The sequence below is a fragment of the Scyliorhinus torazame genome, unplaced genomic scaffold (genome assembly GCF_047496885.1).
Source record: "Scyliorhinus torazame isolate Kashiwa2021f unplaced genomic scaffold, sScyTor2.1 scaffold_360, whole genome shotgun sequence".
In the NCBI taxonomy this organism is placed as follows: Eukaryota; Metazoa; Chordata; class Chondrichthyes; order Carcharhiniformes; family Scyliorhinidae; genus Scyliorhinus; species Scyliorhinus torazame.
The window spans coordinates 52,670-78,492 of NW_027308087.1; the positions used below are offsets into that span (position 1 = coordinate 52,670).

Below are 25,823 nucleotides of genomic sequence, written 5' to 3' on the forward strand. Positions count from 1 at the left end.
AAAAGCGCGCAAAATGGTCACTCTCCTCGATGCTCAGGCCCTGCATTTGTGCAATGGCCTGCACCCGTTCCACCTCGTGGGAGGCCACCTTCGCAGTTTCTGCCGCCCTGATGTGGGAGTAACGATTCTTAGCATGCTCATGGACAACGCACGTCTCGATAGCGACAGAGTGGGTCAACTGTTTGACTTTCAGGAGCTGCTGCCGAAGGGAGTCGGCGTGGACTCCGAAAACGATCTGATCCCGGATCATGGAATCATAGTTACATGACTGCGCTAGGATGCGGAGATGGGTGACGAAGAACTGAAAAGGTTCATCTTTGCCCTGAAGCCTCTGCTGGAAAACGTACCGTTCAAAGCTCTCATTCACCTCAATGTCGCAGTGGCTGTCAAACTTCAGGACTGTTTTGAATTTTGTTTTGTCTTCGCCGTCAGCGAACGTTGTAGATGTGGATGGCGTGGTCCCCCGCGGTGGAGAGAAATAGCGTGATCTTCCTGGCATCCGATGCTGCTTCGAGGTCGGAGGCCTCGATGTACCAGAGGAACTTTTGCTTGAAGAGCTTCCAATTTGTGCCGAGGTTGCCGGAGCTGTGGAGGAGGTTGGATGTTTTCCATGTCACCGGATGGCTGCTTGCTGGTCAATGCTGATTCACTCGAGGTAGGTCCGTCAATTTTCAGTATCACTCCATGGTACCATGATGTGTTAGGCAGGTCGGTTCGGTGTGGACTGCACTTGATGCAGCGATGCGAGAAACAGACCTCGAACATTGTAGAAGATCCAACACGGTTTTATTGAACAATAGAACTACCATACATATTTAACTGTGGGTCAACACTATACTGAACTGACTGGAGACCTTGTACTAGCCTGACCAGACTTACTAGCTACCGCATGGTGTTTGCACTGTGCTAGCTCATGGACTCTGACTGTCTCAGTGGCTGGGTCCCGAGAGAGCGGGAAACCTAGTGCCCTCTGGCTTTATAGTGGTAGTGTCCTGTCTGGTGATTGGCTGCACTGTGTTGTGTGCTTACTGGTCATCCTGTGTGTCAATCACTGCCTGTCTGCACTTCATTATATACATGCGTGGATATTATGACATAATCTACTCCTCCTGTTTCTTGTGTTCTTATGAATCAAGGTGTAAGGTTAAACTAACTTTGTGTTCATGAAAGTGATGGTTAGTATATAATCATACATTGCTTACAAATAGTTTTATCATAGTTTGTTAACCATGGAGAACTATATTATTTCATTCTTGTTTCCATGATCCATATAAAACTCTTATCCTGGTGCAATGAGTGACATAAGGCAGCACGGTAGCAATTGTGCTATCCACAATGCTTCACAGCTCCAGGGTCCCAGGTTCGATTCTGGCTTGGGTCACTGTCTGTGCGGAGTCTGCACATCCTCCCAGTGTGTGCGTGGGTTTCCTCTGGGTGCTCCAGTTTCCTCCCACAGTCCAAAGATGTGCAGGTTAGGTGGATTGGCCATGATAAATTGCCCTTAGTGTCCAAAATTGCCCTTAGTGTTGGGTGGGGTTACTGGGTTATGGGGATAGGGTGAAGGTGTGGACCCCAGTAGGGTGCTCCTTCCAAGAGCCGGTGCAGACTCAATGGGCCGAATGGCCTCTTTCTGCACTGTAAATTCTATGATAATCATAATAGGTCCGCCCGTCCATCGACCTTATCGTTCCAATCACTGCAACATAAAATCATGGAATAGAATTTACATTCCTGTGGAAGACTTTCAGATTTTTTGTTAGCTACCAGTTCCTTCTCAGTCTCCCATTTTGTCTCTTGTGTTGCCTTTTTCATTTCACAGAATCTTTGCAGTGCAGACGGAGGCCATTCGGCCCATCAAGTCTGCTCTGGCTCTGTTGAAAACGTATTTTATCTAATCTCATTCTCCTGCCTTATCTCCATAACTTTGCTCGTTCTTTCTTTCTTTTCAGATAGCAGTCCAATTCCCTTCTGAATACCTCGATCGAACCTGCCTCCACCACCATCTCAGGAAGCTTGTTCCAGACTCCAACACCCTCTGAGTGAAAAAAAAATTCTTCACATCACTTTTACTGCTTTTATTTCATTTCCACTTTTATTTCCCCTCTGAGTTTTCTGTATTCCATCTGCTCTCACTGACATCTGTCATCCACATCTTTTTTTTTTCCATTTTCATCTTACTCTCTTTATCGGTTTCATTATTCAGGGAGTTTGCCTGGTTTGGTCCTTGTCCTTTTTCATAACTAACCTGAACCTGACGATAGATGATCACCTGTTTCCCAAACATTCCCTTACTGACACCTCATTCCCCAGAAACAGATCAAGCAATGCCTACTTCCTCATTAGGCTGGGAATATACTAATCAAAAAACTCTCCTGGAACACTATTACTAACCTAGTCTACATTGTGATTATTAAAGATCCCATCTGTAATTTTCTCGCAAATATGCTGCAATTTCCTCACTTGTTTGTAGCCTATAGAATAGGCCCAGTAGTAATGATACTGCTCTTGTTTTTTAGCTTTATCTAAATGTATTCTGCCACACAAGGGCCTTATCCCACCTTCATGGATATCCTTCCAGTGGGGGGGGCCATACATCACATGGGGAGGCTGTCCAGTAAAAGCTGGTGGCCTTTGGGTGGGGGCCTCCTGATCAGGTGGCCCATGGAGGGAATCCCCCCCCCCAAGTGGCAATGTCCACCCTCACTTTAAGAGATCTTCTGCCCTCCACAACAGCACCCGCTCCCTATCCTAGACCAGCCTGACTAGCTTCGGCAAGCCTGACTAACTCACCTGTACTCTGGGTCTTCCCCAATCTTTGCTGCTGTGGGATTTGCTGCGGTAACAGTCATGGCTTCCACCTCCCAATGCCGCTGCTGGGACTGAAGAAGTGCCAGATTTCTGATTGGCCAGCAGCTCCTTGGGGCGCGACCTCCACCCTCAAAGGCACAGAAGTCCCGATGGCAGGTGGGCAGTTACTTGCCTGATTGACGTTTAACCTTATCTGGACTTCCAAAAATGGTCAGAGCTGGGTTGCCCCTGGCCGTCTGGCCAGTGAACGAACCACAAAAGTGGCAATTAAACGTAGCCCTTTATCTTCAACAAGACCATGAAATGCTTCCTCCCAATGTCCAGCAGCCCTGGTTTACAAACTAATGTAGAATTCATAACAATTCCTTTGTTTTCATTTGCCGAGAAATTCATCTAATTCAACATACAGCTCCCAAGGAGTGGAATTATTTAATTCTGCTTGATATGTGACTGGAATTGTACAATAACAAGTGTTTTTACACAAATAAAAAAGCACTAGATACGAACTGAACATGTGTTTAATATTTAGGATTTATTTTGGTAAAAGCTGTAAATTTTGGAAACATTGTAAGGGTTTCAACCTGACTGCGCGAACGAGTTAGATTTTTCCAGGGAATGTGCCCGCTTCCAGCTGATCATTCCATTTGCTTATCTAAAATGTAAGATATAAATAATTATGTCACAGAAAACAACTTATTTATAAATCAGCAGAACTTCAGGTTTTAAGCTGCCTAAATGATTTTGTCGCTAATTACCTTTTCTAAAATTATTTTTAAAAGCTATACAAGATTTTTACTCAATGAGTTCATGTAAAACAATATTAAAAACTGCCGACTTACATATATCAGATGTTATTATTTTATTAAATATGGATTGTTTTTTCATACCCATGAAGTTGGGCAGAGTGACTTGAACACTCTGCGATACCATTCGCAAGGAGCGATATCAGCACCTTTTGCAATTAGTGCTTTATTACAACGATGGAAGTCTGTAAGACAATCACAATGGGACAGTTTAATTATAAATACCATCCACAGGAATATTCAACTGGTGTTAACCAATTTCAACCCCAAAGAGACATTCATGGAACACATGTACACAATTGGCAGAGGGGTGAACAGATTAAATGGTTAAATGCACGGTTGAAATGAATGGTGAGAGTGTGTGGTTTTGATTCATGAGCCATTGTTCTGTGGGCAGCACAGTGGCACAATGGTTAGCACAGGGACCACGTATTAAATACTGGTCGTATGTGAGCCTATGTAAAAACATAGAAAATAGGCACAGGAGGGGGCCGTTCGGCTCTTCGGGCCTGCTCCACCGTTCATGATCATGGCTGATCATCCAAATCAATAAATAGCCTAATCCTGCTTTTTCCCCCCCCCCATATCCTTTTATTCTCTTCGACCTAAGTGCTATATCTAACTGCTTCTTGAAAGCATACAATGTTTTTGCCTCAACTACTTCCTGTTGTAATCAGTTCCACAGGCTCATCGCAGTCTGGGTGAAGAAGTTTCTACTCATCACTGTCCTAAATGGTCCACCCGGTATCCTCAGGAGGTGACTGTTCTGGACACACCCACCATTGGGAACATCTTCCCTGCATCTACCCTGTCCTGCTGTCTAGTCCTCTTAGAATTTTATAGGTTTCTATGAGATCCCCCCACCCCCCCAACATTCTTCTGAACTCCAGCAAATACAATCCTAACCGATTCAATTTCTCCTCGTATGTCAGTCCCGCCATCCCAGGCATCAGCCTGGTAAACCTTTGCTGCACTCCCTCTATAGCTCGAACATCCTGCCTCAGATCTGGACACCAAAACTGCACACAATATTCCAGGTGTGGCCTCACCAAGGCCCTGTATAATTGCAGCAAGACATCCCTGCTCCTGTGTGGTATTATCAGGTATTACAGTACCCAAGAGGCCGAAGAGTTTACCATTGGCTGTTGGTATGTAGCTCCGCCTTGACAGGCAGGGTATAAGAACCGGTGCCATCCCAGCAGCCCTCACTTTCTGTATCGAAGCTGCTGGGGAACAGTTCTAGTCGATTAAAGTCTGCAATTATGATACACTCACCTCATCTTTGAGTGTAATTGATCGTGCATCAATTTAATAGACTACTCTTAAGCTGAAAGAATGGATCTCCGAATCAAGCCGGAGTGTCTACATCTCAGCCCCCACGCAGAGAACTCAGCGGCGATATTTAAGCACTGGCTGGTGTGCTTTAAAGGCTACCTCGAGACGGCCGGAGGCACCCCCTCAGGAGAACAGAAACTGCATCTCCTGCACTTTAGGGTAAGCCTTGGAATCTTCACCCTCATCGAGGAGGTGGAGGACTACGATGCTGCGATCGAACTGTTAAAAGGACATATCCGCCCTGTAAACCAGGTCTACGCACGTCACCTTGCAACCAGACGGCAAAGCCCCGGGGAAATCGCTGGAGGACTTCTACCGTGTGCTACTGGTGCTGGGCAGAAACTGTGGCTGCCTGCAAGCAAACGGAACTTCTAATCCGGGTTGCCTTCGTAGCAGGTATGAGCTCCTTAGAGATCCGCCAAAGACTCTTAGAAAAGGACACCCTGGGACTGAGAGAGGCACGGGCCCTGACAGGGTCCATGGATGTTGCCTCCAGAAACGCGCAGTCCTATGCGCCCGACCATGCGGTGGCCCCATGCGGTGGCCCCCTGGGCTGCGTGGCATCCCGCAGCGGCAGCCCCACTGACCTTCCCAGTGTCTCCGCAGGCCTGCGCTGTAAGACGGCCCGCTAACTCCGTCGGGCCCCGCTGTTTCTTCTGCGGGCAGGCGAAGCATCCCCGCACGCGCTGCCCGGCCCGCACCTCCACCTGCAAAGGGTGCGGCAAGAAGGACCATTTTGTGGGGGTCTGCCAGGCACGAGCCATGGGCGCAGTCTCCAGCGACTCCGGACCGCCGCGGCAATCTTTCCCTCGGGCCCCAGGCGGCCAGCACTCACCGCCACCTCCCTATCCTAGGGCCACGTCCGACCCACGGGCGTGGCCCTCTTGCCCCTCGGACACCACGCTGGACGGATGGGCGCCGTCATTTTGCCCATCTCTACCGCCATTTTTTCCATCCCCGACCACCATGTGCGATCCATGGGAGATGCCATCTTGGATGGAGCCCCCAGCACGGCCGACTACACGCTGCCCGATCACAACCCACAACTGCTCCATCTGGCCTCGGTGACGCTGGACCAAAATCGACCTCGGACACTCGCAACTGCAACGACGACGGTGTTCATCAACGGCCACGAGACGTTTTGCCTGATCGACTCTGGGAGCTCGGAGAGCTTTAAACACCCCGACACGGTAAGGCGCTGTTCACTTGTTACCCACCCTGTAAACCAAAGAATCTCCCTGGCCTTCGGGTCACACTCGGTGGAGTTAAAGGGGTTCTGCCCAGCAGACCTCACCGTCCAAGGCAGGAAATTCAACAATTTCTGCCTTTATGTCCTGCCGCACCTCTGCACAGCTACACTCCTGGGGTTGGACTTCCAATGTAACTTGCAAAACCTGACCGTCAAAAATTCGGTGGCCCTATACCTCCCTTACTGTCTGCGGTCTCGCGACCCTTAAGGTCGACCCGCATTCCCGGTTTGCGAACCCGTCGCCACCAGGAGCAGACGGTACAGTGCCCAGGACCGGACCTTCATCAGGTCAGAGGTCCAAAGGCTACTGAGTGAAGGGGTCATTGAAGCTAGCAACAGTCCCTGGAGAGCTCAAGTAGTGGTGGTGAAGACCGGGGAGAAGCATAGGATGGTCATCGACTACAGTCAGACAATCAACAGGTTTACGCAGCTGGATGCGTATCCTCTCCCCCGCATATCCGACCTGGTGAACAGGATCGCGCAATACAAGGTCTTCTCCACGGTGGATCTGAAGTACGCTTACCATCAGCTACCCCTCCGCACTAGTGACCGCAAGTACACTGCCTTTGAAGCAGATGGGCGGCTCTACCAATTTTTAAGGGTTCCCTTTGGTGTCACTAATGGGGTCTCAGTCTTCCAAAGCGAGATGGACTGAGTGGTTGACCGATACGGCTTACGCGCAACGTTCCTGTATCTGGATAATGTCACCATCTGCGGCCATGACCAGCAGGACCACGACAGCAACCTCTGGAAATTTCTCCAGACCGCGAAAATCCTTAACGTATAATAAGGATATATGCGTATTTAGCACCAACCGCCTAGTCATCCTCGGCTACGTGGTGTGAAATGGAGTTATAGGCTCCGACCCTGAACGCATGCGCCCCCTTATGGAATTCCCACCTCCCTCACTGCCCCAAAGCACTGCCTCGGGTTTTTCAGTTATTACGCACAGTGGGTCCCCAACTACGCAGACAAAGCCCGACCCCTAATCCAGTTCACAACCCCTGTTGACGGAGGCCCGCCAGGCCTTCTGCCGCATCAAAGCAGACATTGCAAAGGCCATGATGCACGCCATCGACGAGTCCCTCCCCTTCCAGGTCGAGAGCGATGCGTCCGACGTAGCTCTGGCGGCCACCCTCAACCAAGCGGGCAGACCCGTGGCCTTCTTCTCCCGTACCCTCCATGCTTCAGAAATTCGCCATTCCTCGGTCGAAAAAGAGGCGCAAGCCATAGTAGAAGCTGTGCCACATTGGAGGCATTACCTGGCTGGCAGGAGATTCACTCTCCTCCCTGACCAACGGTCGGTGGCGTTCATGTTTGATAATGCACAGCGGGGCAAGATAAAGAACGACAAGATCTTACGGTGGAGGATAGAACTCTCCACCTACAACTACGAGATCTTGTACCGTCCTGGGAAGCTAAACAAGCCTTCCGATGCCCAGACCCGCGGCATGTGTGCCACCGCACAAGTGGACCGCCTCCGAGCCCTCCATGAGGACCTCTGCCACTCGAGGGTCACTCGTTTTTTCCACTTCATTAAGACCCGCAACCTGCCTACTCCAACGAGGAGGTCAGGACAGTCACCAGGGACTGCCAAATCTGCGCGGAGTGCAAACCGCACTTCTACCGGCCAGAGAGGGCGCACCTGATAAAGGCTTCCCGTCCCTTTGAACGCCTCAGCATGGACATCAAAGGCCCCCTCCCGTCCACCGACCGCAACACGTATTTCCTGAACGTGATTGACGAGTACTCCCGGTTCCCATTTGCCAACCCCTGCCCCGACATGACTGCAAACACCGTCATCAAGGCCCTCCAGGGTATCTTTACACTGTTCGGGTTCCCCGCATACATAGTGATAGGGGGTCCTCCTTTACGAGCGACGAACTGCGTCAATTCCTGCTCAGCAAGGGCATCACCTCAAGCAGGATGACCAGTTACAACCCCCGGGGAAACGGGCAGGTAGAGAGGGAGAACGGAACGATCCGGAATACCGTTCTACTGGCCCTACGGTCCAGGAATCTCCCAGTCTTCCGCTGGCAAGAAGTCCTCCCGATGGCCCTCTACGCCATCCGGTCGCTACTCTGTGAAACTACCAATCAGACACCTCATGAACGTCTCCTTGTCTTCCCCAGGAAGTCCTCCGGGACCTCGCTCCCAACCTGGTTAGAGACACCCGGACCCATCCTGCTTTGGAAGCACGTGCGGGTGCACATGTCGGACCCGTTGGTCAAGAGGGTCCACCTGCTGCACGCTAACCCCCAGTATGCCTATGTGGCGTTCCCTGACGGCCGGCAAGATACAATCTCTCTCCGGGACCTGGCGCCCGCCGGAACTCCACGCGCACCCGTATCATCTCATCCCCCCCCCCCCGCCCTCACAGCACCTCACTGGAGGGTCAGTCCTCCCGCCACTCCTACCTAGGCCATCCCACCCATCGACGCCCCCTACAGGCGCTGCCCTCTCAGCCCAACCATTGGCCCCACCATCTAGGGGTGCCGAAGCTGCCATGGAGACCAACGCCACGCTCCCAGAGTCGCAGATGTCCGGAACCCCACCAGAATCACCACCGAAGCCCAGACGATCCAGGAGGATGACCAGGCCACCGGACCGACTGATTGTTTCAATGTAACTGTAACCGTAAACGTACACTGAATGTATATATCTTCCACGCTTGTAAAATACTCGACAACTCTGTAAAGAGGTATCACGGTACCTCCATATCTGATCATACCATGTAGATGCAATCGTAACCACTGGCCACCACCCCTGCTGGACTCTTTTTTTTTTTTTAAAAACAGGGGGTGAATGTTGTATTATCAGGTATTACAGTACCCAAGAGGCCGAAGACCATTGGTTAAACCTAGGAGTTTACCATTGGCTGTTGGTGTGTAGTTCCGCCTTGACAGGCGGGGTATAAGAACCGGTGCCGTCCCAGCAGCCCTCACTTTCTGTACCGAAGCTGCTGGGGAACAGTTCTAGTCGATTAAAGCCTTCAGTTATGATACAACCTCGTCTTTGAGTGTAATTGATCGTGCATCATCCTGTACTCACAACCTCTCGCTATGAAGGCCAACATACTATTTGCCTTCTTTACTGCCTGCTTTATATACCTGCATGCTTACGTTCAGTAAGTTTGCATGTTCTCCCCATGTTTCCTCTGGGTGCTCTGGTTTCCTCCCAAAGTCGAAAGATGTGCAGGTTAGGTAGATTGGTCATGCTAAATTACTCCATAGTGTCCAAAGCTGTACAGGTTAGGTGGGGTTATGGGGATAGGATGGGGGAGTGGGCCTAGGTAGGGTGTACTTTCAGATGGTCCGTGCAGACCCGATGGACTGAATGACTTCCTTCAGCACTGTAGAAATTCTATGGATTAAAATGCCATCATGTACTGAAGTCCTGCCTGACTTAACATAGTCAGGTGACCTCTGCCATGAGACACTGACTGGAAGCAGCCATGTTACATTCATTCCTTTAAAGGAGTGAGTACAACAAGCACTGAATTCATTGATCTTGTAACATGGTGTCAGAAGGAGAGCGAAGGTTGAATTTGAAGAGCTGTAAAGAAATGCAGCTTCTTTAAAGAAGAGCTGTAAGGAAATACAGCTACTGAAAGAGGAACACAGAAACGCCACTGAAAGTCACAGAAAAGGAAGAGCAAATAAAAGCACACTTCAGTTAGAACACTGGGTGATCAGATTGAAAGGCGATATGAGGCAGAACTGACAGTTTTTCCACTTGGCAAAAATACGAGATTGCAACAGATTTAATTAACAACCTGGAACAAATACGAGTGGCAACACTTTTATCACTACTAGGGAGAAACTGCTACATATTGTATTCCACCTTAAATCTCCCCAAAGAACAGAAAACCGGCTTTGAAGGCACACTTTGAACCTGAACATAACTTATGTATGTATTCAACATTAGTGTTCAAGTGGGGAACAAAATGTATTTTGATTGTATGCGACTGCAGTATCACATCTTGCACAATCATGTCAATTTGGGCAACTGAAAGATGACCTCATTAAAGATAGGATTATCTTAGGACTGGTATCCTGCAATGAGAGCACATACACTCCGGGCAGATCAACCTACTCTCAAGAAAGCGATCGACATGTGCAGAAGCGCAGAGTTTGTAAATCATCAGGTAGACCATCTTCATGGCAGAACATATTAGGCTTTGCATTATGCTGATAGACATTCCAAGTGAAAAGAGCGGAACAATCCAGGACAAAGGCCAAGATGCAATACTGCCGAGGACATCACCCAAAGGAAAAGAATAATTACCCAATGTGGGGTCGGCAATGTTTTAATTGCAAAAAGCTGAATCATCTTACACACACGTTTGGTTCGAAAGAACCAAAAGCAGCTGATACTGGTCAGCGGAGAGATATCAGCAGGAGAGTCTGAGGAAGCTCTATACACCATACAACAGGTTGGCTCTATCAGGTCTATAGATGATAAATGGTTTAGAAACAGAGAAAATAGAAGCAGGAGGAGGCCATTCGGCCCTTCGAGCTTACTCTGCCATTCATTATGATCATGGCTGATCATCAAGTTCAATACCCTGATCCTGCCTTCCCCCCCATATTCCTTGATCCCTTTCGCCCCAAGAGCGATATCTAATTCCTTTTTGAAATTACACATTTTGGCCTCAGCTACTTGCTGTGGTAGCGAATTCCACAGATTCACCATTCTCTGGGTGAAGAAATTTCTCCTCACCTCAGTCCTAAAAGGTTTATCCCTTATCCTCAAACTATGACCCCTAGTTCTGGACTCCCCACCATCAGGAACATTATTTCTGAACCTACTCTGCCTAATCCTGTTAGAATTTTGTAAGTGTCTATGAGATCCCCTCACTCTTCTAAACTTCAATGAATATGATCTTAACCAATTGAGTGTGTCCTTATTTGACAGTCCCGCTATCCCAGGTATCAGCCTGGCAAACTTTGGCAGCACTCACTCCTTAGCAAGAACATCCTTCCTGAGATAAGGATACTAAAATTGCACACAATGCCTTCTGTACCTGCACGCTTATCTTCAGCAACTGATGCACAATGATACCAAGGTCTCACTCAGTAATAATAATCGTTATTAATGTCACAAGTAGGCTTACATTAACATTGCAATGAAGTTACTGTGAAAATATCCTAGTTGCCACACACCGGCGCCTGTTCGGGTACACTGAGGGAGAATTCAGAATGTCCAATTCACCTACCAAGCATGTCTTTAGGGACTTTGTGGGAGGAAACCGGAGCCCCTGAAGGAAATCCACGCAGACACAGAGAGAATGTGCAGACTCCGCACAGACAATGACCGAAGCTGGGAATCGAACGTGGACCTCTGGCGCTGTGAAGCAACAATGGGGGGAGCAGCACGGTAGCATTGTGGATAGCACAATTGCTTCACAGCTCCAGGGTCCCAGGTTCGATTCCGGCTTGGGTCACGGTCTGTGCGGAGTCTGCACATAGAACATAGAAAATACAGCACAGAACAGGCCCTTCGGCCCACGATGTTGTGCCGAATCTTTGTCGTAGATTAATCATAGATTATCATTGAATTTACAGTGCAGAAGGAGGCCATTCGGCCCTTTGAGTCTGCACCGGCTCTTGTAAAGAGCACCCTACCCAAACTCAACACCTCCACCCAACACCAAGGGCAATTTGGACATTAAGGGCAATTTATCATTGGCCAATTCACCTAACCCGCACATCTTTGGATTGTGGGAGGAAACCGGAGCACCCGGAGGAAACCCACGCAGACACGGGGAGGACGTGCAGACTCCGCACAGTCAGTGACCCAAGCCGGAATCGAACCTGGGACCCTGGAGCTGTGAAGCAATTGTGCTATCCACAATGCTACCGTGCTGCCCTTGAGAACAAATAAATCTACACTATATCATTTAACCGTAATCCATGTACCTATCCAATAGCTGCTTGAAGGTCCCTAATGTTTCCGACTCAACTACTTCCACAGGCAGTGCATTCCATGCCCCCACTACTCTCTGGGTAAAGAACACATTCTCCCAGTGTGTGCGTGGGTTTCCTCCGGGTGCTCCGGTTTCCTCACACAGTCCAAAGATGTGCAGGTTAGGTGGATTGGCCATGATAAATTGCCCTTAGTGTTGGGTGGAGTTACTGGGTTATGGGGATAGGGTGGAGGTGTTGACCTTGGGTAGGGTGCTCTTTCCAAGAGCCGGTGCAGACTCGATGGGCCGAATGGCCTCCTTCTGCACTGTAAATTCTATGATAATCTATGAAACTGTGCTACCATGCTTTCCAGTTCACCACTCTCAATTTACACCTGTGATAAAGCCAGGGGAGTCCAACAAGCTTCTTAAAACTCCTTTATTTCAGCAACAGCATCATACATGCACAGGGCCCAGTTCACTTTCACCTGGTCCTCATTACTTTTTAGCTGGCTCTACAGCTGCCCTCCTTTTATGCTAGTGCTGGGTTAACTCAGTCCAATTGAACACGGGGAACAATCATCCCCAGGTGGATGAGTCCTGTGCAGGTTATTACACCCCTCCCCCCAAAGCCCGAAACCCCTCACAAGGACGGCCATTTAGGAGGAGTGGATAGGAAAGGACCAAACGGGTGCAAAGCCCACAGTGACCAGACAACAAACCTAAAAAAAAATTGATTCAGAGAACGGAGAAGCAGGACGGGCAGGCATGTACTCCACCAAGCCTTACATCCGGCCCAACACCCTCACCAGTCACACAGGGGGCGAAGCTGCCAACAGCCGAACCGGGGGATGGCGCGCACCACAGCATCGGACCCATCAGCCCAAGGCCCAATCGGCGTGGCATGCCTTCCAGCCACAGAGGGAACCGGGGTGGGGGGAAAACGACATCAGACAACGTCCACCTCAACGTCCCGCAACTGCCAAACTCCCCTTAATTTTTAATATTGGGCACTCTAAATTCTACCCAAAAAATAAAACACCTACCAAAATGCCCAGGGAGCTGTCACCCCGACATTCTTACAGTACACAGGCAAATAAGCACACAGCGCAAATTTAAAAAAACAGCAGGGTTCCGTGCAAGCTTCCACAGGACCAGAAGTCACATATGGAATGTCCAGTCAACTCCACACCAGAGTCTCCAGGCACAAAACCTGCAGTCGTACAATAACTGTCAGCTCGCAGGCAAAACATCACTGTTGCAAATCCCACAGTCCAAGCTGCCGCAGAACAGTCTTCCAAACACAACGCTGCTCTCACGACCAGAATGACGTTCCAAAGCGGCGGCGGCAACTCGAGAACGGACTCCCCGGTGGACCACTGCCAGCATCAGGAAACAACAGCAGACAGAGACGGACGAAACGCTACGCGACCCACACCAGAATAATACCGCATCTGGTACTGCCGGACACATCAGACTCCAGATCACTCCCAGCGGACACACTTCACAAGCCGGCAACCCCCAAAAAAAACTCGACCCAGCTCTCGCCTTCCATGACATTAGAGGCTATAAAAAAAAACACAGAAACAAACTCGATACCGTAGTCCACTCTTTTTTTTTTTTTTTAATTCCCGGGGGGTAGCTCAGCCAAACAAGCAGCACGCCGATAGCTCCAATTCATCAATCGTCGCCAATGTGATAAAGCCAGGGGAGTCCAACAAGCTTCTTAAAAGTCCTTTCTTTCAGCAACAGCATCATACATGCACAGGGCCCAGTTCACTTTCACCGGGTCCTCATTACGTTTTAGCTGGCTCTACAGCTGCCTGCCTTTTATGCTAGTGCTGGGTTAACTCAGTCCAATTGAACACGGGGAACAATCATCCCCAGGTGGATGAGTCCTGTGCAGGTTATTACAACACCCATTCAAATAATAATCTGCCTTCTTATTTTTGGTACTGAAGCAGATAACCTCACATTTATCCACATAATACTGCAATCTCCCATGCATGTGCCACTCATTCAACCTGTCCAAATGCTGCTGAAGTATTTCTGCATCCTCCTCACAGCTCACCCTCCCACCCAACTTTGTATCATCTGCTAATCTAGAAATAATACATTTAGTTCCCTCGTCCAATCATTAATATATAATGTGAACAGTTGGAGTCCTAGCACAGATCCCTGCGATACCCCACTAGTCACTGTCTGCCAATCAGAAAAAGACCCATTAATTCCAATTTTTTGCTTCCTGTCTGCTAACCAGCTTTCTATCCATCTCAAGATACTACCCATAATCCCATGCGCTTTAACTTTACATATTAATCCGCTTTGTGAGATCTTGTCGAAAGCCTTCTGAAAGTCTAAATAATCCGCAGCCACCTGTTCTCCCTGGTCAACTCTACTGGTTACATCTTCAAAGAATTCTAGTAGAATTGTCAAGCATGATTTCCCTTTTGTAAATCCATTCTGACTTTGTCTGATTACACCACTGCTTTCCAAATGCTGTGCTATGAAATCCTTGAAGCAAATTCCCTACTAATGACATTAGGCTCACTGATCTATAATTCTCTGTTTTCTCTCTACCTCCCTTTTTGAATAGCGGGGTTACATTTGCTACCCTTCCAATATGTAGGAACCAATCTAGAGTCCAAAGAATTTTGGAAAATGACCACCAATAACAAAGAACAAAGAAAGGTCCAGCACAGGAATGGGCCCTTTGGCACTCCAATGCTGCCCGTCTAACCTAAAATCGTTTACACTATTCCCATCCTATTCATGTATTTGTCAAGACGCCCCTTAAACGTCACTATCATATGTGCTGATACCACCTCCTCCGGCAGCGAATTCCAGTCACCCACTACCCTCTGTGTAAAAAAGCTTTCCTTGCACATCTGCTCTAAACTTTGCCCCTCGCACCTTGAATCTCTGTCCCCTAGTAATTGACTCTTCCACCTGGGAAAGAGCATCTGACTATCCACTCTGTCCATGCACCTCATAATTTTGTAGACTTCTATCAGGTTGCCCCTCAACTTCCGTTGTTCCAGTGAGAATAAACTGAGTTTATCCAACCTCTCCTCATAACTAATGCCCTCCATACCAGGCAACATCCTGGTAAGCCTCTTCTTACCCTCTCCAAAGTCTCCACATCCTTCTGGTAGTGTGGCGAACAGAATTGAACACTGTACTCCAAGTGTGGTCTAAGTAATGTTCATACAGCTGCAGCATGACTTGCAAAATGTTATCCTCAATGCCCCAATGAAGGCAAGCATGCGGTATGCCTTCTTGACAACCTTCTCCACCTGTGTTGCCACCCTCTGCCTGTCAATATTTTTATTTATTTATATAAATTATATAAATATAAATTAAGGGGCAATTTAGTGTGGCCAATCCACCTGCCCTGCACATCTTTGGCGAAACCTACGCAAACACGGGGAGAATGTGCAAACTCTACACGGACAGTGACCCAGAGCCGGGATCGAACCTGGGACCATGGTGCCATGAGGCAGCTGTGATATCCACTGAGCCACCGTGCTGCCCTCTGTCAATACTCTTGAAGGTTTCTGCCATTTACTGTATATTTCCCACCTGTATTAGACCTTCCAAATGCCATCTACTATTTCTAGGGCCACTTTCATAAGTACTCTGGGATGAAGATTATCAGGCCCTGGAGATTTGTCTGCCTTCAATCCCATTAATTTCCCCAAAACCATTTTTCTAATACTAATTTCCTTCATCTCCTTACTAAAACCTATGCTTCTCAGAACGTCCGGTACGCTATTCATGACTTCCTTTGTGAAGGCAGATGTAAAGTATGAAATTAGTTCCTCACCCATTTATTTGTTCCCTGTTATGAATGTGATTGTCAGAATGATAACCACAGGAGGAGTGCTTCAGGTGAATATGACCTTCACAAACCAGTGCTAAGTGACTCAACATGATGATCCAAAAATCACGCCCTCAAAAGTAAGGTTGAGGCCAAATGATGGCAGGTAATCCATACTGAGATGAGAGGACAGGTTAATCTGAGAGCCCAATGCAATGGCAAGAATGAAAATCCAGATTATAGACTGTAAGCAACAGCCACTCATCTCGGAAGGAGCAAGTCTAAAGCTTGGACTGGTAACCCTAAACCATAAATGTACAACGTGTCGCAGCATACAAAACCATTGACCGGCAAACAGATCCGAGAGGTGTATAACAACGTGTTTACAGGGTCTGGATGTTTTCCTGGAGAATATCATGTAGAAGTAGATGACTGAGTGAGATCAATTTAGCATCTGCTACGTAGAGTTCAAGTCCAGCCTGAAAAACAAGATAGGAGAGCTGGAAAAGAAGGGAGTAATCAAGAAAGCAACAATTCCCAATAGATTGGATTAGCAGTGAGACAACCGGGAAAGCTTGGAGTGTACAAAAAAACCTGCCAACCATTGAAGGAAATTAGCCACAACCTGCCAAGGCAAAGATCTTTACAACCCTAGATGTGAAGGATGGTCACTGGCAAGCAAAATTGGATGAAGTAGACTACATTCCGGAGTCCATTCGGGAGATACAGATGGCTGCACATGCCCTTTGGCATTTTCACAGCTCCAGAAGAGTATCTATGAGCATGAGGTAATCGGTAATCTTCATGAAATGGAAGCCACAGTGGATGAACTACTAGTCTATGGATGTGGAGACGCAATAGAAGAAGTCATAGCTGACCATGATCGGAATTTAATGCGACTGCTAGAGAGAGCTTGCCAGAGAGGAGGGGGAGTTGCGGTTTTGATTAGGGAGAATATCACAGCAGTACTGAGAGGGGATATATCCGAGGGTTTGCCCGCTAATGCTATATGGGTAGAACTGAAAATAAGAAGGGAGAAATCACTTTGAAGGGATTGTACTACAGGCCCCCAAATAGTCAGCTGGAAATTGAGGAGCAAATATGTAAGGAGATTACAGATAGTTGCAAGAAACATAGATTGGTAATAGTTGGGGACTTTAACTTTCCCAAAATTGACTGGGACTGTCATAGCATTAGGGGCTTGGCTGGCGAGAAATTTGTTGAGTATAGTCAGGAGGAATTTCTCATTCAGTATGTGGATGGCCTGACTAGAGAGGGGGCAAAACTTGACCTCCTCTTGGGAAATAAAGAAGGGCAGGTGACAGAAGTGTTGGTGATCATAATTCCATTAGTTTTAACCTGCATTTGAGAGGGAGAAGCTGCAATCAGATGTAACGGTATTACAATTAAAAAACGTAATTACAAAGACATGAGGGAGGAGCTGGCCAGAGTTGATTGGAAAAGGAGACTCGCAGGGAAGACAGTGGAACAGCAACGGCAGGAGTTTTTGGGGGTTATTAGGGAGGCACAACAGAAATTCATCCCAAGGAGGAGGAAACATGCTAAGGGGAGGACAAGGCATCCATGGCTGACGAGGGATGTCAAGGACAGCATAAAGGCTAAAGAAAGCATACAAAGTGGCGACGATTAGTGGGACACCAGAGGACTGGAAAGCCTTTAAAAGTGAGCAGAGGACAACTAAAAAAGCAATAAGGGGGGCGAAGATGAAGTATGAGTGCAAGCTAGCTAGTAATATAAAGGAAGATGGGAAGAGATTTCAATATATAAAAGGTAAGAGAGAGGCAAAAATAGACATTGGACCACTGGAAAATGTGGCTGGAGAAGTAATAATAGGAAACGAAGAAATGGCAGATGAACTGAATAGTTACTTTGCATTAGTCTTCATGGTGGAAGACACCAGTGGGATGCCAGAGCTCCAGGAGAACCAGGGGGCAGAGGTGAGTGCAGTGAACATTACAAAGGAGAAGATTCTGGGGAAACTGAAAGGTCTGAAGGTGGATAAGTCACCTGGACCGGATGGACTACACCCCAGGGTCATAAAAGAGATAGATGAGGAAATTGTGGAGGCATTAGTGATGATCTTTCAGGAATCACTGGAGGCTGGAAGGGTCCCAGAGGACTGGAAGGTAGCTAATGTAACACCACTGTTTAAGAAGGGAGGAAGGCAGAAGACAGGAAATTATAGGCCGGTTAGCCTGACTTCAGTCATTGGTAAGATTTTAAAGTCTGTTATTAAAGATGAGATCGCGAAGCACTTGGAAGTGCATGGTAAAATAGGACTGAGTCAGCACGGCTTTGTCAAAGGGAGGTCGTGTCTGACAAATCTGTTCGAGTTTTTTGAGGAGGTAACAAGGAAGTTGGACAAAGGAGAAACAGTGGACGTGATTTATTTAGATTTCCAGAAGGCCTTTGACAAGGTGCCGCATAGAACACAAGAACTAGGAGTAGGAGTAGGTCACCTGGCCCCTCGAGCCTGCTCCGCCATTCAATGAGATCATGGCTGATCTTTTGTGGACTCAGCTCCACTTTCTGGCCCGAACACCATAACCCTTAATCCCTTTATTCTTCAAAAAACTATCTATCTTTATCTTAAAAACATTTAATGAAGGAGCCTCAACTGCTTCACTGGGCAAGGAATTCCATAGATTCACAACCCTTTGGGTGAAGAAGTTCCTCCTAAACTCAGTCCTAAATCTACTTCCCCTTATTTTGAGGCTATGCCCCCTAGTTCTGTTTTCACCCAGCAGTGGAAACAACCTGCCCGCATCTATTCTATCTATTCCCTTCATAATTTTATATGTTTCTATAAGATACCCCCTCATCCTTCTAAATTCCAACGAGTACAGTCCCAGTCTACTCAACCTCTCCTCGTAATCCAACCCCTTCAGCTCTGGGATTAACCTAGTGAATCTCCTCTGCACACCCTCCAGCGCCAGTACGTCCTTTCTCAGGTAAGGAGACCAAAACTAAACACAATATTCCAGGTATGGCCTCACTAACACATAGAACATTACAGTGCAGTACAGGCCCTTCGGCCCTCGATGTTGCACCGACCTGTGAAACCACTCTAAAGCCCATCTACACTATTTCCTTATCGTCCATATGTCTATCTAATGACCATTTGAATGCCCTTAGTGTTGACGAATCCACTACTGTTGCAGGCAGGGCATTCTACGCCCTTACTACTCTCTGAATAAAGAACCTACCTCTGACATCTGTCCTATATCTATCTCCCCTCAATTTAAAGCTATGTCCCCTCGTGCTAGACATCACCATCCGAGGAAAAAGGCTCTCACTGTCCACCCTATCCAATCCTCTGATCATAGAATTTACAGTGCAGAAAGAGGCCATTCGGCCCATCGAGTCTGCACCGGCTCTTGGATAGAGCACCCTACCCAAGGTCCACACCTCCACCCAATCCCCATAACCCAGTAACCCCACCCAACACTAAGGGCAATTTTGGACACTAAGGGCAATTTATCATGGCCAATCCACCTAACCTGCACATCTTTGGACTGTGGGAGGAAACCGGAGCACCCGGAGGAAACCCACGCACACACGGGGAGGATGTGCAGACTCCGCACAGACAGTGACCCAAGCCGGAATCGAACCTAGGACCCTGGAGCTGTGAAGCAATTGTGCTATCCACAATGCTACCGTGCTGCCCTGAATCATCTTGTATGTCTCAATTAAGACACCGATTAACCTTCTTCTCTCTAACGAAAACAGCCTCAGGTCCCTCAGCCTTTCCTCATAAGATCTTCCCTCCATACCAGGCACCTGATACAATTGCAGCATAACCTCCCTACTCTTAAACTCCATCACTCTAGCAATGAAGGACAAAATTCCATTTGCCTTCTTAATCATCTGTTGCACCTGTAAACCAACGTTTTGCGACTCATGCACTAGCACACCCAGGTCTCTCTGCACAGCAGCATGTTTTAATATTTTATCATTTAAATAATAATCCCTTTTGCTGTTATTCTTACCAAAATGGATTACCTCACATTTGTCAACATTGCATTCCATCTGCCAGACACTAGCCTATTCACTTAACCTATCCAAATCCCTCTGTAGACTTCCAGTATCCTCTGCACTTTTTGCTTTACCACTCATCTTAGTGTCATCTGCAAACTTGGTCACATTGCCCTTAGTCCCCAACTCCAAATCATCTATGTAAATTGTGAACAATTGTGGGCCCAAAATTGATCCCTGAGGGACACCACTAGCTACTGATTGCCAACCAGAGAAACACCCATTAATCCCCACTCTTTGCTTTCTATTAATTAACCAATCCTCTATCCATGCTACTACTTTACCCTTAATGCCATGTATCTTTATCTTATGCAGACTGTTAAATAAGTTAAGAGCTCATGGTGTTCAGGGTAAGATCCTGGCATGAATAGAGGATTGGCTGACTGGCAGAAGGCAGAGAGTGGCGATAAAGGGGTCTTTTTCAGGATGGCAGCCGATGACTAGTGGTGTGCCTCATGGGCCTGTGCGGGGACCACAACTTTTTACAATATACATTAATGATCTGGAAGAAGGTACTAAAGGCACTGTGTGTAAAATAAGACACAGACCATTAAAGATCTGTAGAGGGACAGGTAGTATTGAGGAAGCAAGGGGGCTGCAGAAGGACTTGGACAAGCTAGGAGAGTGGGCAATGAAGTGGCAAATGAAATAAAATGTGGAAATGTGTGAGGTTATGCACTTTGGAAGGTGGAATTTAGGCACAGACTATTTTCTAAATGGGGAAATGCTTCGGAAATCAGAAGCACAAACGGACTTGGGAGTCCTTGTTCATGATTCCCTTCAGGTTAATGTGCAGGTTCAGTCGGGTAGTTAAGAAGGCAAATGCAATGTTAGCATTCATGTCAAGAGGGCTAGAATACCAGACCAGGGATGTACTTCTGAGGCTGTATAAGGCTCTGGTCAGACCCCATTTGGAATATTGTGAGCAGTTTTGGGCCCCGTATCTAAGGAAGGATGGGCTGGCCTTGGGAAGGGTCCAGAGGAGGTTCACAAGAATGATCCCTGGAATGAAGAACTTGTCGTATGAGGAACGTTTGAGGACGCTGGGTCTGCTCTCGTTGGAGTTGAGAAGCATAAGAGGGGATCTTATTGAAACTTACAAGATACTGCGAGGCCTGGCTAAAGTGGACGTGGAGAGGATGTTTCCACTTGTAGGAAAAACTAGAACCAGAGGGCACAATCTCAGACTAAAGGGACAATCCTTTAGAACAGAGATGAGGAGTAATTTCTTCAGCCAGAGGGTGGTGAATCTGTGGAACTCTTAGCTGCAGAAGGCTGTGGAGGCCAATTCACTGAGTGTCTTTAAGACAGAGATAGATAGGTTCTTGATTAATAAGGGGATCAGGGGTTATGGGGAGAAGGCAAGAGAAAGGGAATGAGAAAATATCAGCCATGGTTGAATGGCGGAGCAGACTCGATGGGCCAAGTGGCCTAATTCTGCTCCTATGTCTTATGGCCTTATGGCTTTGGAGAATGATAGGTCCGGCCCAAAACTTAAAATTCGAAATTGGTCAGGGCCAATTTTGATAGTATTAGACAGGAACTTTCAAAAGTTGATTGGGGGAGTCTGTCAGCAGGCAAAGGGACAGCTGGTAAGTGGGATTGTTTCAAAAGTGTGTTAAGCAGTGTTCAGGTAAACACATTTGTTTTAGAGTGAAGGGCAAGGCTGGTAGAAGTCGGGATCCCTGGATGACTCAGGATATTGAGGCCCTGGTCAAAAAGAAGAAGGAGGCATATGACATAAAAAGGCAGCTGGGATCAAGAGAATCCTTGAAGACTTTAAAGGTGGTCGGAGTACAGTTAAGAGAGAAATCGGGAGGGCAAAAATGGGACATGAGATTGCTTTGGCAGATAAGGCAAAGGAGAATACAAAGAGCTTCTACAAATCGTAAAGGGCAAATGAGTAACTAGGGAGAGAATAGGGCCTTTTAAGGATCTACAAGGTAATCTATGTGTGGATCCACAAGAGATGGGTGAGATCCTAAATGAATATTTCTCATCGGTATTTACTGTTGAGAAAGGCATGGATGTCAGGGAACTTGGAGAAATAAATAGTGATGCCTTGAGGAGTGTGCATATTACAGAGAAGGAAGTGCTGGAAGTCTTAATGCGCATCAAGGTAGATAAATACCCAGGAACTGATGAAATGTATCCTCAGGCATTGTGGGAGGCTAGGGAGGAAATTGTGTGTCCCCTAACAGATATTTGAACCGTCGATAGCCGCAGGTGAGGTGCCTGAAGAATGGAGGGTAGCAAATGTTGTGCCTTTGTTTAAGAAGAGCCACAGGGAAAAGCCTGGGAACTACAGACCGGTGAGCCTAACGTCTGTGGTGGGTAGGTTGTTAGAAGGTATTCTGAGGAATAGGATCTACAGTCATTTAGAGAGGCAAGGACTGATTCGGGGCAGTCAGCATGGCTTTGTGAGTGGAAAATCATGTCTCACAAATTTGATTGAGTTTTTTGAAGGGGTAATCAAGAGAGTTACAAGGACTTCAGCAAGGCCTTTGACAAGGTACCGCATGGTAGGTTGTTAAATCTCACAGGATCAAGGGTGAGGTAGCCAATTGGATACAAAATTGGCTTGACGACAGAAAACAAAGGGTGGTTGTAGAGGGTTGTTTTTCAAACTGGACGCATGTGACCAGCGGTGTGCCTCAGGGATCAGTGCTGGGTCCACTGTTATTTGTTAATTATATTAATGATTTGGATGAGAATTTAGGAGGCGTGGTTAGTAAGTTTGCAGATGACACCAAGATTGGTGGCATAGTGGACAGTGAAGAATGTTATCTAGGATTGCAACGGGATCTTGATCAATTAGGCCAGTGGGCCGATGAATGGCAGATGGAGTTTAATTTAGATAAATGTGAGGTGATGCATTTTGGTAGATTGAATCGGTCAGGACCTACTCAGTTAATGGTAGGGAGTTGGGGAGAGTTATAGAACAAAAGAGATCTAGGAGTACAGATTCATAGCTCCTTGAATGTGGAGTCACAGGTGGACAGGGTGGTGAAGAAGGCATTCGGCATGCTTGGTTTCATTGGTCAGAACATTAAATATTGGAGTTGGGACATCTTGCTGAAGTTGTGCAAGACATTAGTAAGGCCACACTTGGAATACTGTGTACAGCTCTGGTCACCCTATTATAGAAAGGATATTATTAAACTAGAAAGAGTAGGACTTCCAGTGGCGGCTGTCAAGTGAGTGGTCGCTTTTTTGGTAGCTCCCGCTCGTGGTGGACTTTTGAGACTTTTTTCCCCGACTTATGGGGGATTTGATCGGCAAAATAGGAGATTGGTGAGGTAGAGGAGAAGGATTCCCCACCAGTGTACAGATTCGTGGACCAGAAGTGGTCTGAAAAGGAGAGATTGTTGGGCAAAGTAGGGAGTGGAGTCTGTAGTTAAGAAAAACATAGCAGAGGCTCAGGGACTGGGATTGCCGGCCCAGTGGTCAACGGAGCAGCTGGTGGAATTCCTTTAGTAGAGCTCTGCTAAGCAAAGACAAGAGTACCTGGACTCGATAAAGACGGGGATTGACCGGGTGGAGCAGAGATTGGAAGCCCAGGGGCCATGTGATCCAGAAGGTGGAAGAGGCGGTGGCTGAGCACGAGGACCAGCAGCAGAGATGGGGCTGATGAGGGACCACCAGAAAAGGCTGCAAGAGAAGGTGGAGGATCTGGAGAAAAGATCGCGTAGGCAGAACCTGAGGATCGTTGGCATCCCGGAGGTCAGCAAGGGATCGGACGCAGGGGCATATGTTCGAGAAGCTGCTGGGGGAAGGTGCGTTTACTTGGCCCTTAGAGGTAGACAGGGCGCACAGAGTGCTTATGAGGAAGCCGCAGATGAATGAGCCGCCATGGGCGTTGGTGGTACGAATGCACCGGTTCCTGGACAAGGAACAGATCTTGAGGTGGGCCAGGCAGACGAGGAGCTGCAAATGGGAAGATAACGAGCTGCGCATTTACCAGGACTTGGGTGCGGAACTGGCCAAAAGGGTGAGCTTCAATAAAGTTAAATCAGCCCTCTTCAAGAAGGAGGTGAAGTTTGGCATGTTGCATCCAGCTCGCCTGTGGGTCACTTACGAGGGTCAAGAACTTTGGTGGAACCTGTGTCCAGCATTGTTTTTTCCAAGTGTTTAAAAATTCAGTGGGATATGCCAGCAGGCTGCTTTTCCTGCCTGAGACAACACTGCAAAAGAACCCCAGAAAATTCTGCCCACTGAATCTGACGTTTGAATCAAGTGAACTACCAAAAAGGTGCAACTCTCCAAGTGCTGAAAGAATTGCCAGGGAGCATGAAGGACACACCTGTGGGCACAAGAGCCTATTGGGCAGCCGAGAAGAATTAACAGCCTGCCATGGCATACTGTACAAAGGAAACAGAGTGGTTATCCCCAAAGATGTGAGAGCAGAGATGCTGAAGTCCATCCATGCAAGCCATCAATGAATTGAGTCAAGCCTGAGGAAAGCTCCACTGGCCAAACATAAGCAATGATATTAAAGACTGCATTGGCCAGTGTGGTGCTTGTAATGAGTACCAAGCTAAGAAAGCTCTAGAGCCGTTGATGTTGCATGGCATCCCAGACAGACCATGGAGGAAATTGGGAGTTCACTCTAGCAGAAACTGATTACCTTGACATGGTAGACTACTATTCTGACTACTGGGAGCTAAACTTCATCAACGACTGGGAAGATTGTAAAATGCCTGAAAGCACACTTCAGTCGTTACGGCATTCTAGATATTGTGATGAGTGACAACAGCCCTCAGTTCACGAGTGAAGTCTTCAGCCACTTCATATAGAATTGAGAAATTCAACACGACACATCATCTCCTCAATATACCCAAACAAATGAAAACGCTGAGGAGGCACCATCAGGAAATCGCACACATCTGTGCTAAATTTGTGAAGGATTGGAAAGCAGTCCAGTCGAAAGTCTAATATCACGCCACAAGCAAATTACTTTTCCAATAGCAAAGAAGCTACTGAAGCCAAGGCATGACAGAAAAAAAATCAAGGTGAAGTGGCAGAAAGTTAAATTTCATTTTGACAAAACTGCCGATTCATTACCAGAGCTGAGCATTGGAGAGCCAGTCAGGGTGCAAACCATCAACACTCTCAACAGGGATTGGTCTGCACACATGGCAACTTAGCACGTGAATAGAGCAGTTGTCACCTCGATCGTACGTGGTTGACGGGAATGACCAAAGATACAGTCAAAACCACAGGCATATATGAACAACTATCAAAGCTGTTCCTTCACTGCAGGCAGCAGATCAGGAAGATGGGATCTCACCAGCTGTAGAGTACAGATTGACCAACAGTCCCAGAGGCCCTCTGCTCCCCAACAACAGAAATAGAACAGGCAGCACAGTAGCACAGTGGTTAGCACTGTTGCCTCACAGCACCAATGTCCCAGGTTCAATTCCCTGGGTCACTGCCTGTGGGACGTTTGCACGTTCTCCCAGTGTCTGCGTGGGTTTCGTCTGGGTGCTCCGATTTCCTCCCACCCGAAAGACGTGCTGTTAGGTAATTTGGACATTCTGAATTCTCCCTCAGTGAACCCGAACAGGCTCCGGAGTGTGTCGACTAGGGGATTTTCACAGTAACTTCATTGCAGTGTTAACGTAAGCCTACTTGTGACAATATAGATTATTATTATTATAGTTACTGGGCAGTAAATTGGGCAACTCTCAATTACACATGATTCTGTCATTGGCAGCTGTGCTCTGGAATGTCCTCCCTAAACCTCTCCCCTCTCACTTTCCTCCTTAAAACTGATCTCTTTGACCTCTTTCTCACCTGCCCAAAAATCTTATTGCTGATGCTCCTGATACAGGAGGGTTCTAT

At 47.4% G+C, this 25,823-nt stretch overlaps 1 protein-coding gene across 3 annotated transcripts in view; it reads right to left on the minus strand.

The window, feature by feature from the left end:
* Positions 1–3,321: 3,321 nt before the first annotated feature.
* Positions 3,322–25,823, minus strand: part of LOC140406207 (cytochrome c oxidase subunit 6B1-like) — a 41,274-nt gene continuing 18,772 nt past the window's right edge. For all 3 annotated transcript variants that reach the window (XM_072494348.1, XM_072494350.1, XM_072494349.1), the window contains exons 3-4: positions 3,696–3,796; positions 3,322–3,460 (exon numbers count right to left, since the gene is read on the minus strand). In XM_072494348.1, coding sequence (XP_072350449.1) covers positions 3,407–3,460; positions 3,696–3,796 — 155 coding nt within the window. In that variant the 3' untranslated portion in view covers positions 3,322–3,406. The remainder of the gene's footprint in view (positions 3,461–3,695; positions 3,797–25,823) is intronic.